The sequence below is a fragment of the Mesoplodon mirus genome (genome assembly GCF_964341445.2).
Source record: "Mesoplodon mirus genome assembly, chromosome: 2".
Classification (NCBI taxonomy): Eukaryota; Metazoa; Chordata; class Mammalia; order Artiodactyla; family Ziphiidae; genus Mesoplodon; species Mesoplodon mirus.
In genome coordinates this window covers 166,568,415-166,589,443 of record NC_138977.1, presented here as the reverse complement: position 1 = coordinate 166,589,443, position 21,029 = coordinate 166,568,415, and the positions used below count along the sequence as shown (strand labels likewise).

Genomic DNA, 21,029 nt, shown 5'->3' with positions numbered 1-21,029 from the left:
GTTCTAGTTCTATGAAAAATGTCATGGCTAATTTGATAGGGATCACATTAAATCCATAGATTGCTTTGGGTAGTATGGCCATTTTAACAATATTCTTCCAGTCTAAGAGCATGGGATGTCTTACTGGCAAAGAAGAAGAGCATTCTAAATAGGAGGTGAGCAGGTACAAGAGCATAGAGGAATAAAGCTCATAGCGTAAGCGGGAACTCTTGAGTTGTCACAGTTGAATTTAGGGTCAAAGTGGCAGAGACAAGGTAGACTACTAAATAAAAACTTATTTTGCATATTTTGAAAATAATGATAATTTTATTTCATTATTTGTATTTTCTTCCCTTTGATTGATCAAGAGCACTTAAAAATATTCTCATATCTTAATTATCATTTTTACATGATATAAAACATACAATGAAAAAATTATCTGTTGCGTATAAGGGAGGCAACATAGATCCAAACAGACAAAACATTTTTGGGATATGGGTGGATATATACAGCTAAAGCAAATTCAACATTAGGTGCATCAATATTATGTACTCCAGTGCTATACACAGCTTCAATTAAAGGCTTCACTTCAGAGTATGGCATGTGAAGGGGAAATCCAGAGAACTGAAGGAAAGCAAAACAAAATTTTTAGTCATTAGTGAATGTGAAGTTTTCACTATATTTTTTCCCTAAGTAAGTATGTACAGTTCTTAATATTCATAATAGGAAGTCTTCCTTTTGGATCTTAAAGTCATTTATTTAGTTTTGTTTTTCTGTCCAGCTATATATTAGCAATATAGAAAATGGAGAGAGGCTAAATGTCATTTTTTGTTTTAGTTGCTAACATACTGACTTGGTGTTTAAGACACCTGCTAGTCACCCAGCCACTCTCCACTGTTTACTTCTTTCTTCCTAATAGCCCAAAGTTTGCATAGAAACCCGTGCAATTCCAGGGACCTAGGTTAAGTTAATACCTTCTATCCCCTTGGCCCCTGTTGATCTACAGGAAAGAATGTATAATCTAGGAAACTTGAAAGGGATAGTGGCATGCAGATGCTCTGTCATGCTCAGAGCAATATGTGTGCAGATGTGAGTCCTGCCGGGAACTATTCCAGCCATTTGCTACCACAAGAAAAACCATTCTGTGGGTGATGCCACCACATGGAGGAGGGCAGAGTGGGAAGACTTGCAGACGTGGTATAGCCCTGATAGCTACTCACCCCTAACTTTTACCTAAATAAGCCCATAAGTTGATAATGTTCAAGCTTGTTTGAAGTAAGTTTTCTGTTACTTGAATTGAAAACATCCCAGCTGAAAAATGAGCCTTATAAGGTAAAGGTAATTTTTAGTCAGTGAGTAGAATTAAATGTACAACTTGATTTCATACTGTTTAGCCAATGAGGCTTACTGTTTTAGTTTGAGACTACTTTCTAGGTTTTAGGATCCAGATAAAGGATGTGAACACACAGCACTACTGACAGTCAGTAAAGAAAGCCTATTAATGAGAGTTTTTCTTAGCAATGAAAAGCAATTAGTATAAAATATCCTTTAAAAAAAATCTGACCAAGAATGGTCGGTTTTGTCTTTATGCTCAGTTGAGTCTAACATGATTTAGCCAGATATTTTCATTTTATTTAATACTCTTGTAATTTTATAAAAGACATTATTTTTCATAGGACCCTCCTACAAAAAAAGGTGGTGTTTTGGTTTTATAGAGGCATTTTGCTCTTTAATGGTAGGTTCGTTCTGGAGATTTGAACTTCTAATCACATTTTTTTAGTCTGTGCTGCTTCATCTATGTACTTTGGGGAGTAATTTAGGCATTTTGATTCCAAAAACCCATAGTACTGAGCAATTTCCAATTTGAAATGAACTACTTACTCTGTAGTCTCCTAGCTGTTTCAGCAGTTCTGCTCTGTGGTCGTCTTCCACATCTTCTCCATGATTTCTTTCTAATAGAGGCAAGAAGTGACGCAGAGTAGAGGTACAGTATCTATTCCACCGAGTCAGATGGCGAGGCCTCCAGTCCATGATTTTTTCTTTTAGTATTTTTTCAATCCTGTTTATAAAAAATAAGCTCCATTTTTTGGTGACTTGACTTTTCCCTTGTAAACAAAAATAAAAAATAGTATTCTGAAACTATTAGAAGAAACAAGATTTTTTTGGGAATTTGTTGTTCTTAGGATCCCAAATAAGGCTGTATTTGAAATTTGCAGTTGAGAGTAAATTGGTATTTTTTAGCAATAATACCTTAAAAAGGATCACATTTAATCTTGTGCAGTTTGACATGCTGCTCTTCACACAGCTTGAGACAGTGGAAAGGACACACAGGCTTTGAAACAAGAAAGGTCTGGCTGGGCTCAGAAGCCCCCTTTAACACTTGACAAGTATGTGGACCTCTCTGAGCCTCAGTTTCCACACATGTGAAACTGGCGAAATAAGTTCTATTTTACAGCATTATAAGGATTATTGGGGCTCAAATAGGCTCTTACTAGCTTTCTACATGTGTTAGGTTTTTAAAATAGCTGAAGTTCACTTAAGCACTAATTGGACAAAATAGGCATATTTAAGCTGAGGGTTATGGTATTGTCTGAACAAGACCCATAAAATGACGTTGAACTATAATCTGAGGTAGAGTTTTTGGAGAACTACCTATTATTGCTGGATTTCACTGCTGTATGTCTCACACCGTGCTGATGCTAAAGCCTTCTTTTGAGCCTTGGGATTTAGAGATCACATTTGTACTTTGCATCTATAAACATGAATTAAAGTTTAATTGCCCAAATTATTTCACATTGATCCAGGCTGAGGATTGTTTAGTTGGATATTAACACTCCTAGTGACAGACTGCATATGCATTTATGGATATCAAGTGACCTGTCTTGTAGTTCAGCTGTAGCCACTTTGTTGGTGTGCTGGTAAATTAGCTCTTCTGGCTATAAAAGAAAAAATAGTTCAGGAATTTTAGAAATCAGTTACACTTAATTTCAATAGCTATACATCCTTTTCTAAATTTTTTTTTTTAAATTATGAACTCTCAGACATTCAGTTAGTTAGACATCGAGGATAATGTAACAGATGCAAATATACCCAAGGCCTACTTTAAGTAAAGCATCACGAATTATAATGCTTTGTGGTTCTTTCTCAATTTTATCACCCTTTTCTGTCACAGAAGTAACCATGATCTGAATTTGTTTTTTAGCACTCTTTCATTCAACATATAGTGAATACCTACTGTGTGCCAGGCACTTACACAAGTGAAGGGGATAGAGCTGTGAATAAAATCCCTGCTCTCATGGTGTTTACATTATAGTCAGTGGAGACAGGCAAATTAGTGAAATGTATTTATGATTTAACTACAGATGTATGTATCCCTAAACAATATATTGTACTGCATGTTTTTTGAACTTTATGTAATAATTTTATACTGTAAACATGCAATCTTTTCTCCCTTAACATATTTAGAATAGCAGATGTATATTTTCAGTGTGCTTACTAATATTCATGAATATTAATTCATTTGTGTAACTACTATAAAATATTCTACTATATACCATAATTTATGTCTTCTGTTGTTCCAATTTTAGGCTTTTGCAAACAGTGCTTCTATGAAAATTGTTATGTTACCTTGTATACATGGGAGAATTTCTCTAGGGTGATTTTTCTTAAAACTTCTTTTGGAAAGGTTTGATCCACAGTAAAAAATACAGTTTATATTACACACACAGTATCTATATATCTATAGCTATCACATTTAAAGTTTTAGTAAACAGTTCTTATGCTTACTCTTTATAATCTATTACTGTCCAGGACCCTCTAAATTAATGTTATGAGCCCCTCCTGGATCATGCCCTGCAGTTTGATTTCATGTTTCAATAGCAGTGATGAAATTAGTGAATTGAGACCAGCATTGAAAAAATTAAATGAAATATATTTTGTGGTATTCTTTTGGGTCATGGGACTCTGTATCAAAACTTACTCTTATACGTATTTGTGTACTGGTTCCTGATAAGATGGTCTTTCTTATTGGGCTTCACTAACTTTGAAAATGAAATATTCTAGACTGAATATCTAGGAGTGGAATTAAGGGTCAAAATATATCTGGCTACCCAATATAATGATATCACATTCCTCACTTTCTATATCTACATTTAATTGTTAATAAAAAAATTATACCTGAACACTGGAAAGGCCAGGATATGGAAGTCTTCTTGAAAAGAAAGATTTCCATAGCTTGGGCTTGGTGACATCAAAATTCATCCTTAATGGGGAATCGTATTGTTGAATATTAAACCAAATCTAAAAAAGACAAGACTACATTAGCATATATGGTAGCAGATGTATGTGTATACGTGTGTGTATGTATGTTATATAAAGAGAGACAGCAGAAAGAGGGAACATGTAGCTTGCACATTTTTTGTCATTTTGATTTTTAAGACTGATAAGCACTTTATGATCAGTGGCATCATATAGTTGTCACCGGCCATTTTTTTTTTTTTTTAACATTTTTTATACCTGCAGTTGAGGTGCACCTTACAATTAATTGTAGGTTGATGAAATAAGGTAGTTCCTGGTGATAAGACACTTAGAATCTTTTGGAAGAAGACAGACAAGGCTACTCCCTTCTCGGGCTAGCCTTTCTCAACCTTGCTCTTCCCAGCCTCCTAATTGTGGTAGGTGTCCATCTCTTTGCCTCCACAGCACTCTGTAACCTCTGAGATAGCACCTGTCTTACTGAGGCACTGTAGCATATTAATTCTGGAACCAGACCACTTGCATTTGAATTCTGGCTCCAACATTTACTAACTGTGTGACTTTGCACAGTTTATTTAATTACCGTATGCCTCAGTTTCCTCCTGTATAAAAGTGGGATGATAGTACTTAACCTCATAAGGATGACGATAACATTAAATGAGTTGATTCATTTATACCTCTTAGGAAAATTCCTGGTACATAGTAAGTACTCAATAATTGTTAGCTATTTTATTACTATTGTTAGTATTTATCATTATTTTTAGTTGTTTATCTCACTAGACTATTAGATGTTGCCTTGAGGACATTTGCCACGTGCTTTACTCACCATTGTATCATTAGCATCCAGCACAGCTCCTGGTTGGCATGTGGTAGGCATATTGAGTGTGTGCATGAGTGGTGAATTTGTCCATTCAACATAATTAAGTACCTTATATTTAGTCTCAGTTCTAATCACTGTGGATAAAGTTGTGAATGAAACATAGTTTCTACCAGCATGCAGTAGCTAATGAGAAGACAGTGCAAACAAACAAATACATGGGATATCGGATGATACAAGATGTGGTAGATTGCATCCCTGGCCCCAGTTCTTCACCCCTTCCTGTACCCACAGCCTTTGCCCTGTTACTTGGCAGTTACTCCCACTAAAAGGGCAGAGATGTATTTCCTTGCCTCTTGACTTTTGGTCAGTAGAATGGGATAGCAGTGTCATTGTGTGACTTCTGTGTCCAAGCTTAAGCAGCTCTGTGTGTTCCTGCTTGCCCTCTTGTGCCTCTGCCAATTGTCATTGCCCTGAGTTCCAGAATAAAAATGCATGAAGCAGGGCTCTCCCAGCCTAGGCCAGCAGAACCGTCCCAGCTGACTCAGATCCATGAGAATAATTGTCTGAAGCCATTTCTTCTGGGGATAGGTTTTTGGTATTTTGTTGTGGCAAAAGCTAACCTTACAAGGGCTATGGAGAAAACTATGCAGAAGAGGTGAAATTTTAGGGTAGGCAGAGACATTTTCACTGGAAAGAGCATGAAGGAGTGAGGGAGAAATTAATGAAGATATCTGGTCAGGGGAAGGGTCATCTATGCAGAGGAAATAGCAAATGCACAGTGTGTTTGATGTGTCTGAGGGACAGCAAAGAAGACAAAGTGACTTCAGAGGAGTGAGCAAATTAGAGCAAGAAAGAGATGAGCAGAAGATGATGGGGGCAGGGCAGCTGTCAGATCATAGAAGGCCTTGTGGGCCATTTTAAAGACTGAGGCTTTGACTCTTGAGTGAGCCAAGAAGCCACTGGAGTATTTTATGCAGATGAGTGACATAATTTCCTTCTATTTTAACAGGAATATTCCTTGCTCTTTTGAGATTAGACAGAAGGGGGTAGGGGCAAGTCGTTTAAAGAAGGCAAGGTCTTTAAGAATTACAATTTGGCTGTAGGGTGGGAGTGTGCAGAAAGTAGTGGGAAATAGCACTGGAAAAAAAGAAGTCAGATTACATAGGGCTTTCAAATCCAAGGTGAGACATTTTTAAATCTGTATACAGTGAGGTACCCTCAGTACTTTTTGAGCCATTGAATGATGAAAGCTGAAATTCAGAAACAATCAGGTATCAGTGTACCAAATAATTGAATTGGAGACAGATTATTTAGTTGGCTACTTATAGTAATGCAGGATGAAACAGTAATGATATGACCTGGAAACAGAAGAGGCAGAATCTATATGAGTTAGTATCAAAAGGATTGAAGGAGGAAGTGAGGGAGGGGGAAAATCAAGGACAGTTCTGGGGTTTGAATCTGGGTAACTGACATCCACAGAAGTAGGAAGGCCAGGAGGAGGAGCTCTTTTTAGAGATAAAGGAGAAATGATGCGAGTTGTGGATGGCCTGAGTTTGTGATTTTGATAAAGCATCTGGGTGTCTAGCAAACAGTTGAAAGTTCAGGACCCAAAGATTCTGGGGCTAGTGACAGAATTATGACTTTTTTTGCCAGGATAAACTAGATAGAGCTATAATAAATAATGTGTGGTTCTGCAAGAAATCTAAATGTAGAATTTTCAGGAAAATCTACTTTTAAGGTGTGGAAAGAAAAGCCAGTGGAAGAAACCTAGGGAACTATTGCAGAGAAATGAAAATCAACAGTCCTTTATCAGTAAACCGAGGATGAGAAAGTGTTTTTTCCATGAAGAGGTGATTAGTTGTGTCAGATGCCATAGAAAAGGACAGGAGAGTGAGGAATGGGAGTAAACCATTGGATTTATTTATCCATTAGCAAGACACTGGTACTTCTCAGAGGTTATTTCTGTAGAATGGTCAGGGAAGAGGACTAGATTATAGGCGATTAAAGTCTGAATGTACTGAGGAAGTGGAAGCAGGGCATATAATGAGTATTTAAAGAATTTTGGAAGGAAAGGAAGGAGGGGCAATGGTAGTTTAGGCTGTAACCGGGTTGGGAGAAGCATATTTTAGAATTGTTGGACTTCTGAGCCTATTGATGGAGAAGGAGAGAGAAAACATATAGAGGCCAAGTTGGGACAGTTAGTGGAGTCAAGTGTTGGAACAGGAGTGGAAAAACAAACATGGGTGGAAAGGGGAGACTTACTTGGCAAAGGAGTGAAGGAGGAAAAAGGCTGACAGTCCAAAGAGGTGGTGTGGTAGAGCAGGGGCAGTTGAGGTTTCAGAGTGCCAGGCCGGCAAAGCGAGCCTGAGGTCCTCTCCTGAGGGTGGCCGAGGCTTAGAGCAGGTTCAGAGCAGCTGCCGTGTGGGATGGCCGGCATCATGAGCCACTGCTACCTGTCTTGTTAGAAGAGGAGGAAAGGGGGTCTTTCTTCCTCACAAAACTTGGGCTTTATGTGAATTAGTCAACCATACAGTAATTGTTTTGAGAACTAATAATTTTGACAAAGAATGGAGTTCTCTGTAGGCTTTTTCAGTGCCTGTTGACTCTGCCTGATAACCAATATGACCTTAAGATGGTTCTCTACATGTATTAATAGATGGAGCTTAGCAGATCATTTATGATTATGATAATGCTTTTAATTAAAAATAATAACATGCAAATTGTACACTACACTGCTCTTTTAACATTTGCTGAATACCTATGAAAGACAGGTACTTTGCTGGGTGCTTGGCATATGTTATCTCTAATTATAGTAGTAACCCATAGACCAGTGGTCTTCAAGGTAGGGTGCACATCACAGACATAATAGAAGAAATATTAGATCTTCTAATTATTTCTTTTTATTTTAAGAGTTTCTTCTGTGTGTAATATAATATATTGATACATAAGTAAATACATATATAATTTATAAATAAAAATACATATATTGGGGATATATGCTCAAATGATTTTTCAAACAGATAAAGTTCAGAGAACACTCAGATAGATAATGATTATAAAAAAAGTCACAGTAGCCAACACAGGGTTGCTACTGTATGTTAGCTGCTTTGCCTTGATTATCTTATTTACTTCTCACAACTGCTCTGTAAAGTAATTACTAACAAATACCTTCATTTTACCAATGAAGAAACTGATGCTGTATAAGATTAAGAAACTTTCCTAAGCTTACATAACTAGTAAATGATGATGTTGGAATTTAAACTCAGGCAGTGTGATCCCATAACTCATGTTTTTAACCAGTGCCTTATATAGTACTCTTCATAGTTAAATGGCCCCCCAAACTGGGTGCAAGCAGAATCACCTGATGGAACCTGGGAATCTCTTAGAAAAAGAAAAGGAAGAAAAGAAAGACAATCTTTTCAGGTGATAAATTTGGCTCATTTAGTTCTCAAAACACTATGCAGATAGCTAGTGGGAAGCAGCCACATAGCACAGGGAGATCAGCTCAGTGCCTTGTTACCCACTGGAGGGGTGGGATAGGGAGGGTGGGAGGGAGGGAGACGCAAGAGGGAAGGGATATAGGAGCAGATGTATATGTATGGCTGATTCGCTTTGTTGTGGAGCAGAGGCTAATACACCATTGTGAAGCAATTATACTCCAATAAAGTTGCAAAACAAAAAAACAAAACAAAACAAAACAAAAACACTATGAGTTCTGCATCGTAAACTCTTACTTTGGAAGGGAAAACAGGACAAGCCAGGATACAAACTCAGGTTGTCTGAATCCAAATCCTAAATTCTTTCTTTAACCTCATTCTGCTTCTCGAAGATCAGGTGACTAATTCAACCAAAAGTTTTTATTTAGAACAGTTCTGCCACTGTGCTTGACACTGCGTTTCTTTAATTGGTATTATATATGTTTATGTAAATTTTTTTGACACAAAATATTATTAAAATCAGTAGATCAATTAAAAAAAAGCAATAGTCAACCACATTTAAGAGGAAATGGTAATACTTACATTATCGGGACCTATTAAACAGCCCACACTTTTTAAGGGGCAGAATGTATCAAATTGTCCATAACAATGTCCACTGCAGGGATTCCATATTAAATAGTGACTTTGCTCCCGAGTTAGCACATAGGCAGTTGGACCCTGAAGGAAAATAGCCATTAAACAAGTTTCCAATTAATTATGCTATTAGGGTCAAGAGTAGTTTGTATAGACAGTTCATTATTTTAGTTGGACCCCTAATTTCTAAACCCCATGGCTAATGGTGAAAATTATTTTGCAGTTCTAGATTATGCTGAATTAATAAAATCAAGTTTATTTTTGCAAAATTCTTGCATCTGCAACTAGTGTGATATAGTGACCAAATAGGAATGGTGGTCATGTTACTCAACCAACATATCTTTTTTTTTTTTTTAAGTTAAATGGAATAGGTTGTGGGGTTTTTTTTCAGTTTTACTGAAATATAATTGATGTACAACACTGTATAAGTTTAAGGTGTACAACATAATGATTTGACTTCCATACATCATGAAATGATGACCACAGTAGGTTTAATGAACACCCATCATCTCATACAGATATATTAAAAGAAATAGGAAAAAAAAAATTTTTTTCTTGTGATGAGAATTCTTAGGATTACTCTCTTAATGACTTTCATTTATAACATACAGCAGTGTTAATTATATTTATTATGTTGTATATTGCATCCCTAGAGCTTATATATCTTATAACTGGAGTTTTGTACCTTTTGACTACCTTATCTAATTCCCCCCCCCATCCCCTGCCTCTGATAGCCACAAATCTGATCTCTTTTGTATGAATTTGTTTTTGAAGTATAATTGACCTACAACACTATGTTAGTTTCTGGTACACAACATACTTATTTGATAATGTCTATACATTTCAAACTGATCATCATGAAAATTCTAGTTATCATCTGTCACCATACAAGGATATTACATAATTACTGACTATATTCCCCACACTGTATATTTCATATCTGTAACATTTATTTTGTAACTAGAAGTTTGTACTTAATCTTCCTCACCTATTTCTCTCCTCCCCCCTCATTCCTCCCCCCATTCCCCCCTCCTCCCCCCCATTCCCCCCTCCACCCCCCTCCCCCCTCCCCCACCACTCCCCCCCTTCCCCACTCTGGCAACCACCTGTGTTTTTTGCTGTATCTATGACTGTTTCTTTTTTTTCATTTTTTTAAAAAAATAATTTATTTTTGGCTGCATTGGGTCTTCATTGCTGTGCACAGGTTTTCTCTAGTTGCAGCGAGCTGGGGCTACTCACTGCAGTGGCTTCTCTTGTTGTGGAGCACGGGCTCTAGGCACGTGGGCTTCAGTAGTTGTGGGTCGCGGGCTCTAGAGCACAGGCTCAGTAGTTGTGGCACGCGGGCTTAGTTGCTCCGTGGCTTGTGGGATCTTCCCGGACCAGGGCTTGAACCCATGTTCCCTGCATTGGCAGGTGGATTCTTAACCACTGCACCACTAGGGAAGCCCTCTTTGACTGTTTCTGCTTCATTATGTTTGTTCATTTGTTTTTTAGATTCCACATACAGTATTTGCCTTTCTCTGACTTACTTCACTTAGCATAATACCCTCTAGGTCTATCCATGTTATTGCAAATGGCAAGATATCTTATGATTTGGCTGAAGAATGATTATTGATGGAAATAAGTAGTCACTGCATTTTCTTTTTAGAGTTAGTTAAGATTGCCTTTTAAGTATTTAGAAGGCTGATTATATCTGAATACTACTTCTATTTCTAATACAGTAATTAATATTTGATATACATTTATAATTATGTAAATGAATAGAAGATAATTTGAGAGGATACTTACTAAACTCTTGACAATGAGTACACCCAAGGAGGGGGTGGGATTGGGAGTTAGAGCCTGAAGAGGGACTTTAACTTTTAATTCAGAATACTTATGTATTATTAGATTCTCTTTTTACAATGAACATTTATTCATTCATTTATTTCTCATGTATGATTTCATTTGATGCTCACTATAGGCTTCTGGGGAAGGCAGGGCAAAACTTACTCTCCCACTTTCATTATAAGGCTCAGAGTTGTGAAGTGACTTGCTTAAAGTCACACAGCTCATGAGGAGTGGGCATAGCCTTGAACCCAGGCAGGCCTTGTGACTTCCTAGCCCATTATTTTGTTCCTTGTACCAGGCTATCTGGAAGATAATGATGGAGCATGAATTAGGATTCAGATATGATGCTGCTTGTCTAGTAGCAACCTGCGCTAATTCCTGAGGATTCCTAGAGCCCCTCTTTTTGAAACACTCTTTGGATAAGCTGTTTCAATCCATATGACTTTTCTAAGTTTGTTCCCAAAATTACCCCCAAAACATGCCCCAAATCACGGGATATTTGCAGTGGGCTGGGGAAACAAATTTTAGTAGTCGCTATCTCCAGTCTAATAAACATAACAATGGTGATACCAAAATATAGCTGTGGACATTCTTTTCTTTGTCCCTGTGGTTATCTGCCTTGTTGCCCTTTGCCTGCCAGGTTAACAGCAGATGCCTGTGGATGAAGCAGGCGTGAAAGACTCTCTGTCCTTGCCGCACTTCTTCAGATCCCCTTCGATCCTTGGCATGAATAACACTAGATCACTAAGGGAATCAGAATTCTTAGTAGCGTGGGTGGGAGGGGGCTCTTGCTAAAAGGACAGAGCTAGGTGGGGGCTGTGGGTGGTAAAGGGCTCCGATTTGCCAAAAACACCCTGAAGCATTGTGCAGGGTCCGAGTACCCTGAAAGCCACTTCACGTTTTATCGCTGGTTCTCTCTTCCTGTTGTGGAATCTCTGGGCTACTTTCCTTGCAACTCAAAGAATTGTTATGAAAATAAGTGCTGTCCATGATTTGGAACATAAGACAGCCATCCATGTTAGCCAAGGACACTTTGTTAGAGCCAACCTACGTGGTCTTACCTCAGGAATAGCATTGCCTATCACCAGCCAGGCCTTCTTACCCAGGGAGAGGAAGTAATTACAAAGTAATACTGCATGCTCTTCTTCGTCTCCTGCCAGGAGATCAAGAAATTGCTGACCAAAATTAAAAACAAAAAATTATGTTGCATTGACTGACCGCTTCATTCTAGATTGGCTGTATAGGATTTTAAAAAGTCATTGTTAAAATTAGTACCTTCAAGGATGAGATCTATTTAAAAAAGATTTTTCCAAACGTTGGTACTGTGTTGTTAATTCATTAAAATAAAAAAAATACCACAACACTTTTAGTCGGACATGGTATTTTCTCTGTCATCGATGACATGATTTCTAGAATCAATTATGGGGTGAGGTGGAGACAAATTTCAAAGTTCCACGTTTTATTTTGAACTTACATATGGTAGCTCCCTGTGTACGAAACACTTTTTCTTTGTGAAGACCTTATTTTCTAGAGCAGTTTTAGGTTCACAGCAAAGCTGGCAGGAAGGCACAGAGATTCCCCGCACTTTCTTGCCCCCCCCCCACAGGTACAGGCTCCTCCACCATCAACATCCCCCGCCAGGCGGCACGTGGGTTTACAACTGACAAACCTACCCTGACGCACCATGATCACTCAAAGTCCATAGTTTATACATAGGGTTCACTCCTGGTGGTGTACATTCTGTGGGTTTTGACAAGCCTGTCATTACAGTATCATGCAGTGTGTTTTCACTGCCCTAGAAGTCCTCTGTGCTCTGCCTGTTCATATCCTGTCCTCCCACCCTGGCCACCACACTGTTTTAAGCGCAGTGTATGCATCAGTTCATTTGATCCTGGAACAAACCTTTGAGGGCGATACTCTCATGTTCCCACTTTACAGATGAGGAAGTGGAGGCAAAGGGAGACGAGGCAATACCTAGGAAGTGGAAAAGCCATTCTGGCTCTAGAGCACATGAACTATATTCTATATCTATCTTATAGATATCTTGAGGTTGTGGAAATTTTATCTCTAAAATTGTCAACATTATGTTGCCAAAATATATTGGGGAGCAAGAATTTTTGCGGTACGCAGGCCTCTCACTGTTGTGGCCTCTCCCGTTGCACAGGCTCCAGACGCGCAGGCTCAGCGGCCATGGCTCACAGGCCCAGCCACTCCGCGGCATGTGGGATCTTCCCAGACCGGGGCACGAAACCATGTTCCCTGCATCGGCAGGAGGACTCTCAACCACTGCGCCACCAGGGAAGCCCAGGGGAGCAAGCAATTTAAAATGTACTTCAGCTTCTTCCTTTTAGAGCTATCCTTCAAAGGGAGTTGTATACCACATTTCAATTTTATGCAAACACAGTACAACATGAGATCCAGAAGCAGAATGAATACCAGTGATAATACATGTTTGTTTCATACTACTGAAGACTCATTTGGAAGTTTATGTAGCATACATTGATTATAAGTTCCATGAGGTCAGAGGCTATTTTATTTTGCTCATAGCCAGAACTAAGTACAGTGTCTGACATGTGATAGGTGACCAAGAAATACATACTGAATAATGACATGCCTTTAGAAGCCCATAAATTAAGGAATATGCAATTTCCAAAGCCCACGCATTAAGGAATATGCAATTCCCAAATGTAATAGAGAATGTGATTTTGATTATTTTATGAATAAAATTGGGATGTTAAGGTAACATTGGGAGAATAAATTAGCATTAAGACATCTGAAGTGGTTTTCTGTGTGTGGGTGTGAGTGTGTGTGTGTGCAAATAATTAATTTTTTTGTTTAATTTCTGAACTTTGGGCAAATTGAACCAGGAAGAAAAAAGTACTTCAGAATTTAGCTGATCCTGCTAAACAGATGGCCGTGTAGATTTTTATAATGACTAATGAGTGTTGCAATTTAAAATTATGCAAGCCATTTACTAATGTTCTGTGAAATCAGCTCAAACTAGTAAGTCTGTGAGGGAGAACTACTTACATCAGATGTGCTCCACAGGTCACAGATACCAGCAAATGAAACAGTGTCAGGCAAGAAAGGAATCAAAGACACATATCGAGCCACCAGTTCCTGTTTAAACAAAATTAGCTGTAATCATTTTTCTAATAAAATAGAAAGTTGGATCGTCTACCTCATTTCTTGGAAGAAAGTTTCATATATCACAAACATTTATGTGAACAAAATGAAACGAATGCTCACAAGTGCTTACTAAGTGTTGTGTTAATATTATCTCATTTAATCCTCTCCAAACATCCTGAGGAAGATTATTGCTATTATCCATCTATTACAGATGAAGAAAATGGCTCTTGGCTCTCTTTGAAATGTTCTCATCTTCTTCCCGCCCCCCCATCCCCCCTTATAACAAGACTCTCCAAGATCATCTTGTATTTTCTCTAGCCCAGTCCTGAAAGCAGCCATTTCTCTAAGAAGTCCTGGTTCCTTTTAGAGGGCAATAGTATTTAGAAACCAAGATGGGTGCATCACTGTGGTTGTAACTCATTATTTCTGTAATTGCTCAGGAGGTTGAACATCTTTTTATATGCTTATTGGCCTTTCCTGTTTCCACTTCTGTGAACTTGTATTCAAGTATTTTGTACATTTTTAAATTGATTTGTAGTTTTAAAAAAATATATTCTAGTTACTATTCCTTTGTCTATTACATATGTTGTAAATGTCCTCTCCTGATTGTGCCTTGTCTTTTCCTTTGTGCTGTTTTTTGTTAACTCAAGTTCTCAGTTTTAATATGGTCAAATTTATTCTTTCTCGTTATAGTTACAGTAAGTCCCCTACATACGAACGAGTTCCATTCTGAGAGCGAGTTCGTAAGTCCAATTTCTTCGTAAGTCCGACAAAGTTAGCCTAGGGACCCAACTAACACAATTGCCTGTATAGTACTGTACTGTAATAGGTTTATAATACTTTTCACACATAATACATAAAAAAAACCCACAAAAAATAAAGAAAACATTTTAAATCTTACAGTACAGTACTTTGAAAAGTACAGTAGTACAGTCCAGCAGCTGGCCTACAGGGGCTGGCACCAAATGAACAGGCAAGAAGAGTTACTGACTGGAGGAGGGAGAGGAGGTGGGAGATCGTAGAGCTGAAGGATCGTCAGCAATAGGAGATGGAGGGCAAGCTGCAATTTCACTCACGCCTGATGCTGATGACACAGGTTCTGGTTCCTTGCTGGAACCAGATGCACGTTCACACCTTTGAAAGTTTGCAACTTGAAGGTTCGTATGTAGTGGACTTACTGTAGTGCTTTTTTTCTGGCTTGTTTAAGGAACTTCCTACCTCAGGTCATAAAGATAAAAATGCCTCTCATATTTAAGTCCTCAATCTATCTATTGAATGGTGTGAAGCAGGAATCTATTTTTTTTCCATGTGTAAAATCAATGATCCCAATACAATTTATGTAATAGTCAATTTTTACTAATTTCCAATGCCAGCTTTGTCATATATCAGGTTTGAGTGGGTTAATATTTGAGTAGACTTATTCTGGATTTTTATTATTATTATTATTTAATATAATAGTGTTTACTTTTACTTGTTGACAGTTTGCTTTATTTATTTATTTATTTATGGCTGTGTTGGGTCTTCATTTCTGTGCGAGGGCTTTCTCTCATTGTGGCAAGTGGGGGCCACTCTTCATTGCGGTGCGCGGGCCTCTCACTATCGCGGCCTCTCCCGTTGCAGAGCACAGGCTCCAGACGCGCAGGCTTAGTAATTGTGGCTCACAGGCCCAGTTGCTCTGCGGCATGTGGGATCTTCCCAGACCAGGGCTCGAACCCGTGTCCCCTGCATTGGCAGGCAGATTCTCAACCACTGCGCCACCAGGGAAGCCCTTATTCTGGATTTTTTAATTCTCTTCCATTTTTCTCTTTGTTATTTGTGTTCAATACCATTTTACCTTAATTACTACAGTCTCATAAGTATCTGGATATGACATGGCAGATCTTCCCACTGAGTTCTTCTTTATCTTCAGGATCGTCTTTGCTATTTTTTTGCCCTTTGCACTGCTGCATAAATATTAGAATCAGCTTGCCAAGTTCCACTACAAACTGTTTTAAAAATCTAGTTTTATAGTCTTTGTCTTTTAACTGGAAAGTTTAATCCCTTCACTTTGATTGTGATTATTGGTAAATATTTAGACTATTTCTACTACCTTATTCTGTGCTTTTTATTTATTTTTCTACAATTTTTTCTATGTTTTTTCCCCTCCCCACTCTCTTTACCCCATTTTGTTATTTTATCTCCTGCTGGTTTGGAAGTTATACTCACTTTTTAACATTCTTTTAAGTTGTTAATCTAGAAGTTTCAATATGAATATTTAACTTAAAACTCTAAAGTTAATAAATATCTTTGCCCTCATCTTGGAAAATACAAGGGCATTAAAATACTCTCATAGATCCTGTCCTGACATGTATAAATTTTTTTTCAGGATTTTTGTTTTATCTTGATTTTTCAACCACATTGCTTTTATTGTTACTGTGAAGACAATGCTTGTTGATTTATTCACTAATTTCCCATTTTCTTTACCTATCATTATGTGTTGCATTTAGGATTTTCTGAGAACCTTCCTTCTCTATATTTTTTAGAAATTCCTTAAGTGAGAATCCTTGTAAATTCTCCCAATGTTTGTGTGAAAGATAGTTTCACTGGATATAAATTACTAGTTTGATGACTGTTTTCTTTTAGCCTTTTGAAGATGTCATTCCATTTCTGGCTTTCATTTGTGCAGCTAAAAAACCTGTTAGTTTAATTACTGTTCCTTTTTAGATAATCTGCACTTTCTCTCTAGCTGCTTTAAAGATCATCTTTGTTTTTTTTGTTCCCTATTATACACCTGGAGTTTAATTTCATTTTATTTATTTTGTGTGGGATTCATTGGGCTTCCTGAATCGTTGTCTTTCATCAAATCTTGAAAATTCTCAGCTCTATCTCTTTGAATATTGCTTTTCTTCTTTTAAACACAGTTTGGTCCTCCTCCCTCTATCCTCCATGTCTCTTAACCATTCCTTTATGTCTTCCATTTTTTTCTGTCTCTGTGCTATACTCCAAGAAGTTTCTTTGCCTGTATATTCATGAATTATCTCTGTATTTAACTGTATTTAATTTAACTCTGTATTCAACTATATTTGATGTTAGGTTTAAACTGTTTGTTCAGTTTCTAATTTTAACTATTCTTTATTTCTACAAGTTCCATGTAGTACTTTTAACACGCTGTATGTCAGTTCTAATAGTCTATTGTCCTTTTGTTATATTTTCAATTCCCTAGATTTCTTAAACTTATTAAACATACCTATTTTATATTCTGAATCTGGTAATTTGTGTCCCGATTCTGCAGAATGTTGTTTCTGCTAACTTACCTTCTTCATATTGACTTATTTCTTCATTGATGATCTTTTATATGTTCATGTTGCTTGGAACTTTTTCTGTGGAATTTTTTTGAAGCTGCATTTAAAGGATGTTCTCCTAGAAGAATTTGGGTTTGCTTTGACAGGGACTTAGGGGCACTACCAACAGGGAATTCTTGAAATTAAATTTCGATTGAAGTTTTTTGGGGTCCTACAGGTAGTGTAAATTTCAGTCCCAAGTGTGAATAAGTACAGCTTAGTGATTAGGAATTCTTAGAAGAGACTTTTTTTTTTTCCTCTTCCATCCAGAGTCAAGGCTGAGACAGGCAGATTTTCTTCTGCAGGGCAGGGTATTTCCTAGTTTACCTACCAGTGAGTTTACACTTCAAGGGTCCCAGCTCCGTGGCTGAGTCTCTAACCCAATGCTCCAGCACCGTGCATTACCTCCCATCTCCAGCAACCTTGAGGCCCACTGAAACCCATCTCTTGGCATTAGGAATTACAGGTGACCCCAGAGCAAACACTGTTTCAAGCCCTCACCCTGGTGGAGTCTTGCTTTCCTGTAGTTTCCTGTCTCTGGGTTTTCCTCCTCATCTTATTTCCATTTCAGTCATGATTTAAAACATGTTTTAAATATTTTATTTATCACTCTTAAGTGTTCTCTACTGGGAGAAGTTTTCTGCATATCTACTCTGCTAGAGAGAATAGAAGTCCCTGTTAAGGTTTTTAATAAAAATTGATTAATAAAAGTAAATGTAATGTAGAACACAATGTTTATTTGTTTTTTTTTAATATATATCTATATCTGCAAATAGGCATATCATTACCCTGTTCCTAAATTACTAAATTAATGACTTATTAGCAGCAATTACTCTCTATACTATCCACTCGCCAAAGACAGTTATGGGTTACTTTGTCCACTTAAGAATAGCCCATTCAGCGTACAGTTCTGTTCGTGTGAGATTGCGACGGGTATGGTGCTTTGCAGGCAGAGAATGATGCATGAGTATTTAATGGCCTGGTATAGATGTGCTTTACAAGGATGGCCTACATACTGTACATACTTAAAGCTTGGAAATAATTTTTGCTTAATTTGAATTTAATGATGCTTATAGCATTAAATATAATACTGAGTAGTTATCTTGGTATAATAGAACGTGCACGAGTTCTACGTCAGAGGCCTAGGTTCAAATTCTAGCAGAGTTATAAAGAATACATAATGAAAGCATGTTTGTATAAGACATTGTGAAAGTGTAGAGCATCTTCCAAATTTTAGTTTTCCAGCACCCAATGTAATGTCAGGGACACAGTAAGCACTCAATAATTAATTGTTCCCTGAAAGAATGGACTAAGGATTATTATCCTCACTGGTACCTTCAGACTTTTCTAAAGAAAGTAAGCCTCATGGTACTAAAGGAGTTTTAATCATTACTTTAATCATTAATGATCTTGATCTAGTTACTATCCTAGGTACTATGAAATGTGGTAATTAAGAGGGCAATATACTGAAACTTTAAAACCTTTTTAGCGCCAACACCAATTGGCTGTGAAATACTTACTGCTGTTGCCTGGGGATTGTTGGGGTGAGTGTTAAGGAGCTCCTGAGGAGGATTTAAAGGCTTGAGATAACGAGTAATGAAGACGGTTTTCCCACTAATGTCAACCACTCTTGTAAGGCACTGACGATTTGGAAACTTTAAGGCACATTCAGCTTGAAACTTCTCAGTTGCTTGAAGCAATTTCTCATCTTCCTGAGAATCAAACTTCAAAAATAAAGACTCCATGGAGTTTGTATATCATTACAGGAGATACAGTAGAACCTGTTCAAATCCCACAGTCAACATGAACTCAATGTGTGCTTCAGGAAGTGTGATTTAGTGACCCCCCTACAAAATTGTCAGGCTCCAGTGCTCCTGAAGATTTATTTAATTATATTTATAATTTAAAAATTAGATGGATTCATTAAACACTTAAAATATATTCACCAGCATTGAAAGAAAGTAGTCAACAGGCAAGCAGCCATATGGAAATTATTGGATTAATAAAGCAACATATAAAAATTAAACTAGGGCTTCCCTGGTGGCACAGTGGTTGAGAGTCCGCCTGCCGATGCAGGGAACACGGGTTCGTGCCCCGGTCCAGGAAGATCCCACATGCTACAGAGCGGCTGGGCCTGTGAGCCATGGCCGCTGAGCCTGCGCGTCTGGAGCCCGTGCTCTGCAATGGGAGAGGCCACAGCAGTGAGAGGCCCACGTACAGCAAAGAAAAAAAAATTAAACTATTATGTACTACTTCTGATTGATGAGACCAAGCAATAGTTTTATGTGTATTTTGATGTTGGTTTTAGAGGGGAGAGGGCTCAGAAATCAAACACCTCAAATGCAAAGGTAAAGCAACTCACGTTAAAAGGACCACAAATTTACAAGTATATATGTATGTATTAAAAAGTTTTAAATCCATAACTAACATACTAAATAATAGTAATGGGTCTCAAGGTAAAAGGAAGCAGAACTCGAAACATCAAATGTATAGTAGTTTTCTTTAAGTGGTTCTCTGATCCAAGATGAGCCAATTCCCAGACTTGTTTTGTTTTATTTTTAACACTTTTTTTTTTTTTTTTTTTTTTTTGCGGTACGCAGGCCTCTCCCTGTTGTGGCCTCTCCCATTGCGGAGCACAGGCTCCGGACACGCAGGCTCAGCGGCCATGCCTCACAGGCCCAGCCGCTCTGCGGCATGTAGGATCTTCCCGGACCGGGGCATGAACCCGTGTCCCCTGCATCGGCAGGGGGACTCTCAACCACTGCGCCACCAAGGAAGCCCCTGTTTTTAACATCTTTATTGGAGTATAATTGCTTTACAATGGTGTGTTAGTTTCTGCTTTATAACAAAGTGAATCATCTATACATATACATATGTTCCTATATTTCCTCCCTCTTTCGTCTCCCTCCCTCCCACCCTCCCTATCCCACCCCTCTAGGTGGTCACAAATCACCTTATATTGGAGCTGGACTGTGGCTCCTGTTTCTAATTTGATTGCTGTATCCTAAGAAATTGAGGTAGCGGTTGTGGCGGATAGATAGGATGGAGGCATTTCCAAAAGCCTCCTGTATATTCTTCATGGGATGTGCCCTGACATCTGAATCCTAACATCATCATCATCATCGTCGTTATAACCACCTACTCAGCACAGTGCCCAGACACGGTAGCTACCAAATAGGTGTTATGACGAAGACATAAATAAATGAAAAAGGTGAGCTTACAAGACTTTGGTATGGATGTATACAGACTCTAGGGTATAAATAATTGTAACTTTAGAAAGACTGAGAATTATGAAACAAGGGTGGTGTGAAGAAAAGCACTCTTTTGAATTCATCCCTGTTTCCTTTAAACTCATTAATTTACGTATGCATCCAATTATTTGAAAAACGTTTGCTGAAAGTCTAAAGGGTTCTAGGCAGTCTGGATAAATGTATATGAAACAGACCCCTCAAGAAACTTCTAGTCTGGAGGAGAACATTAATAAGCAATCAGGTGCTTGAAACACTTGACCAGAGATCCTATAGAGATAGACACCATATGCTATGGAAGCATTAAAGAGAGGCAGCTATAGGCAGTGTCCAGAAAGAACAGTAAAAATCTTGAATCAGTACTGACTACTTCCAAGTT

The 21,029-nt window shown here is 38.0% G+C and overlaps 1 protein-coding gene across 3 annotated transcripts in view; it reads right to left on the bottom strand.

Annotated features, from left to right (window-relative positions):
• Nucleotides 1-333: 333 nt before the first annotated feature.
• Nucleotides 334-21,029, bottom strand: part of CC2D2A (coiled-coil and C2 domain containing 2A) — a 136,776-nt gene continuing 116,080 nt past the window's right edge. For all 3 annotated transcript variants that reach the window (XM_082629876.1, XM_082629877.1, XM_082629878.1), the window contains 8 exons: nucleotides 18,923-19,126; nucleotides 13,984-14,073; nucleotides 12,015-12,128; nucleotides 9,073-9,207; nucleotides 4,156-4,278; nucleotides 2,857-2,915; nucleotides 1,861-2,038; nucleotides 334-603 (listed from right to left, as the gene is read on the bottom strand). In XM_082629876.1, the coding sequence (XP_082486002.1) occupies nucleotides 415-603; nucleotides 1,861-2,038; nucleotides 2,857-2,915; nucleotides 4,156-4,278; nucleotides 9,073-9,207; nucleotides 12,015-12,128; nucleotides 13,984-14,073; nucleotides 18,923-19,126 (1,092 nt within the window). In that variant the 3' untranslated portion in view covers nucleotides 334-414. The remainder of the gene's footprint in view (nucleotides 604-1,860; nucleotides 2,039-2,856; nucleotides 2,916-4,155; nucleotides 4,279-9,072; nucleotides 9,208-12,014; nucleotides 12,129-13,983; nucleotides 14,074-18,922; nucleotides 19,127-21,029) is intronic.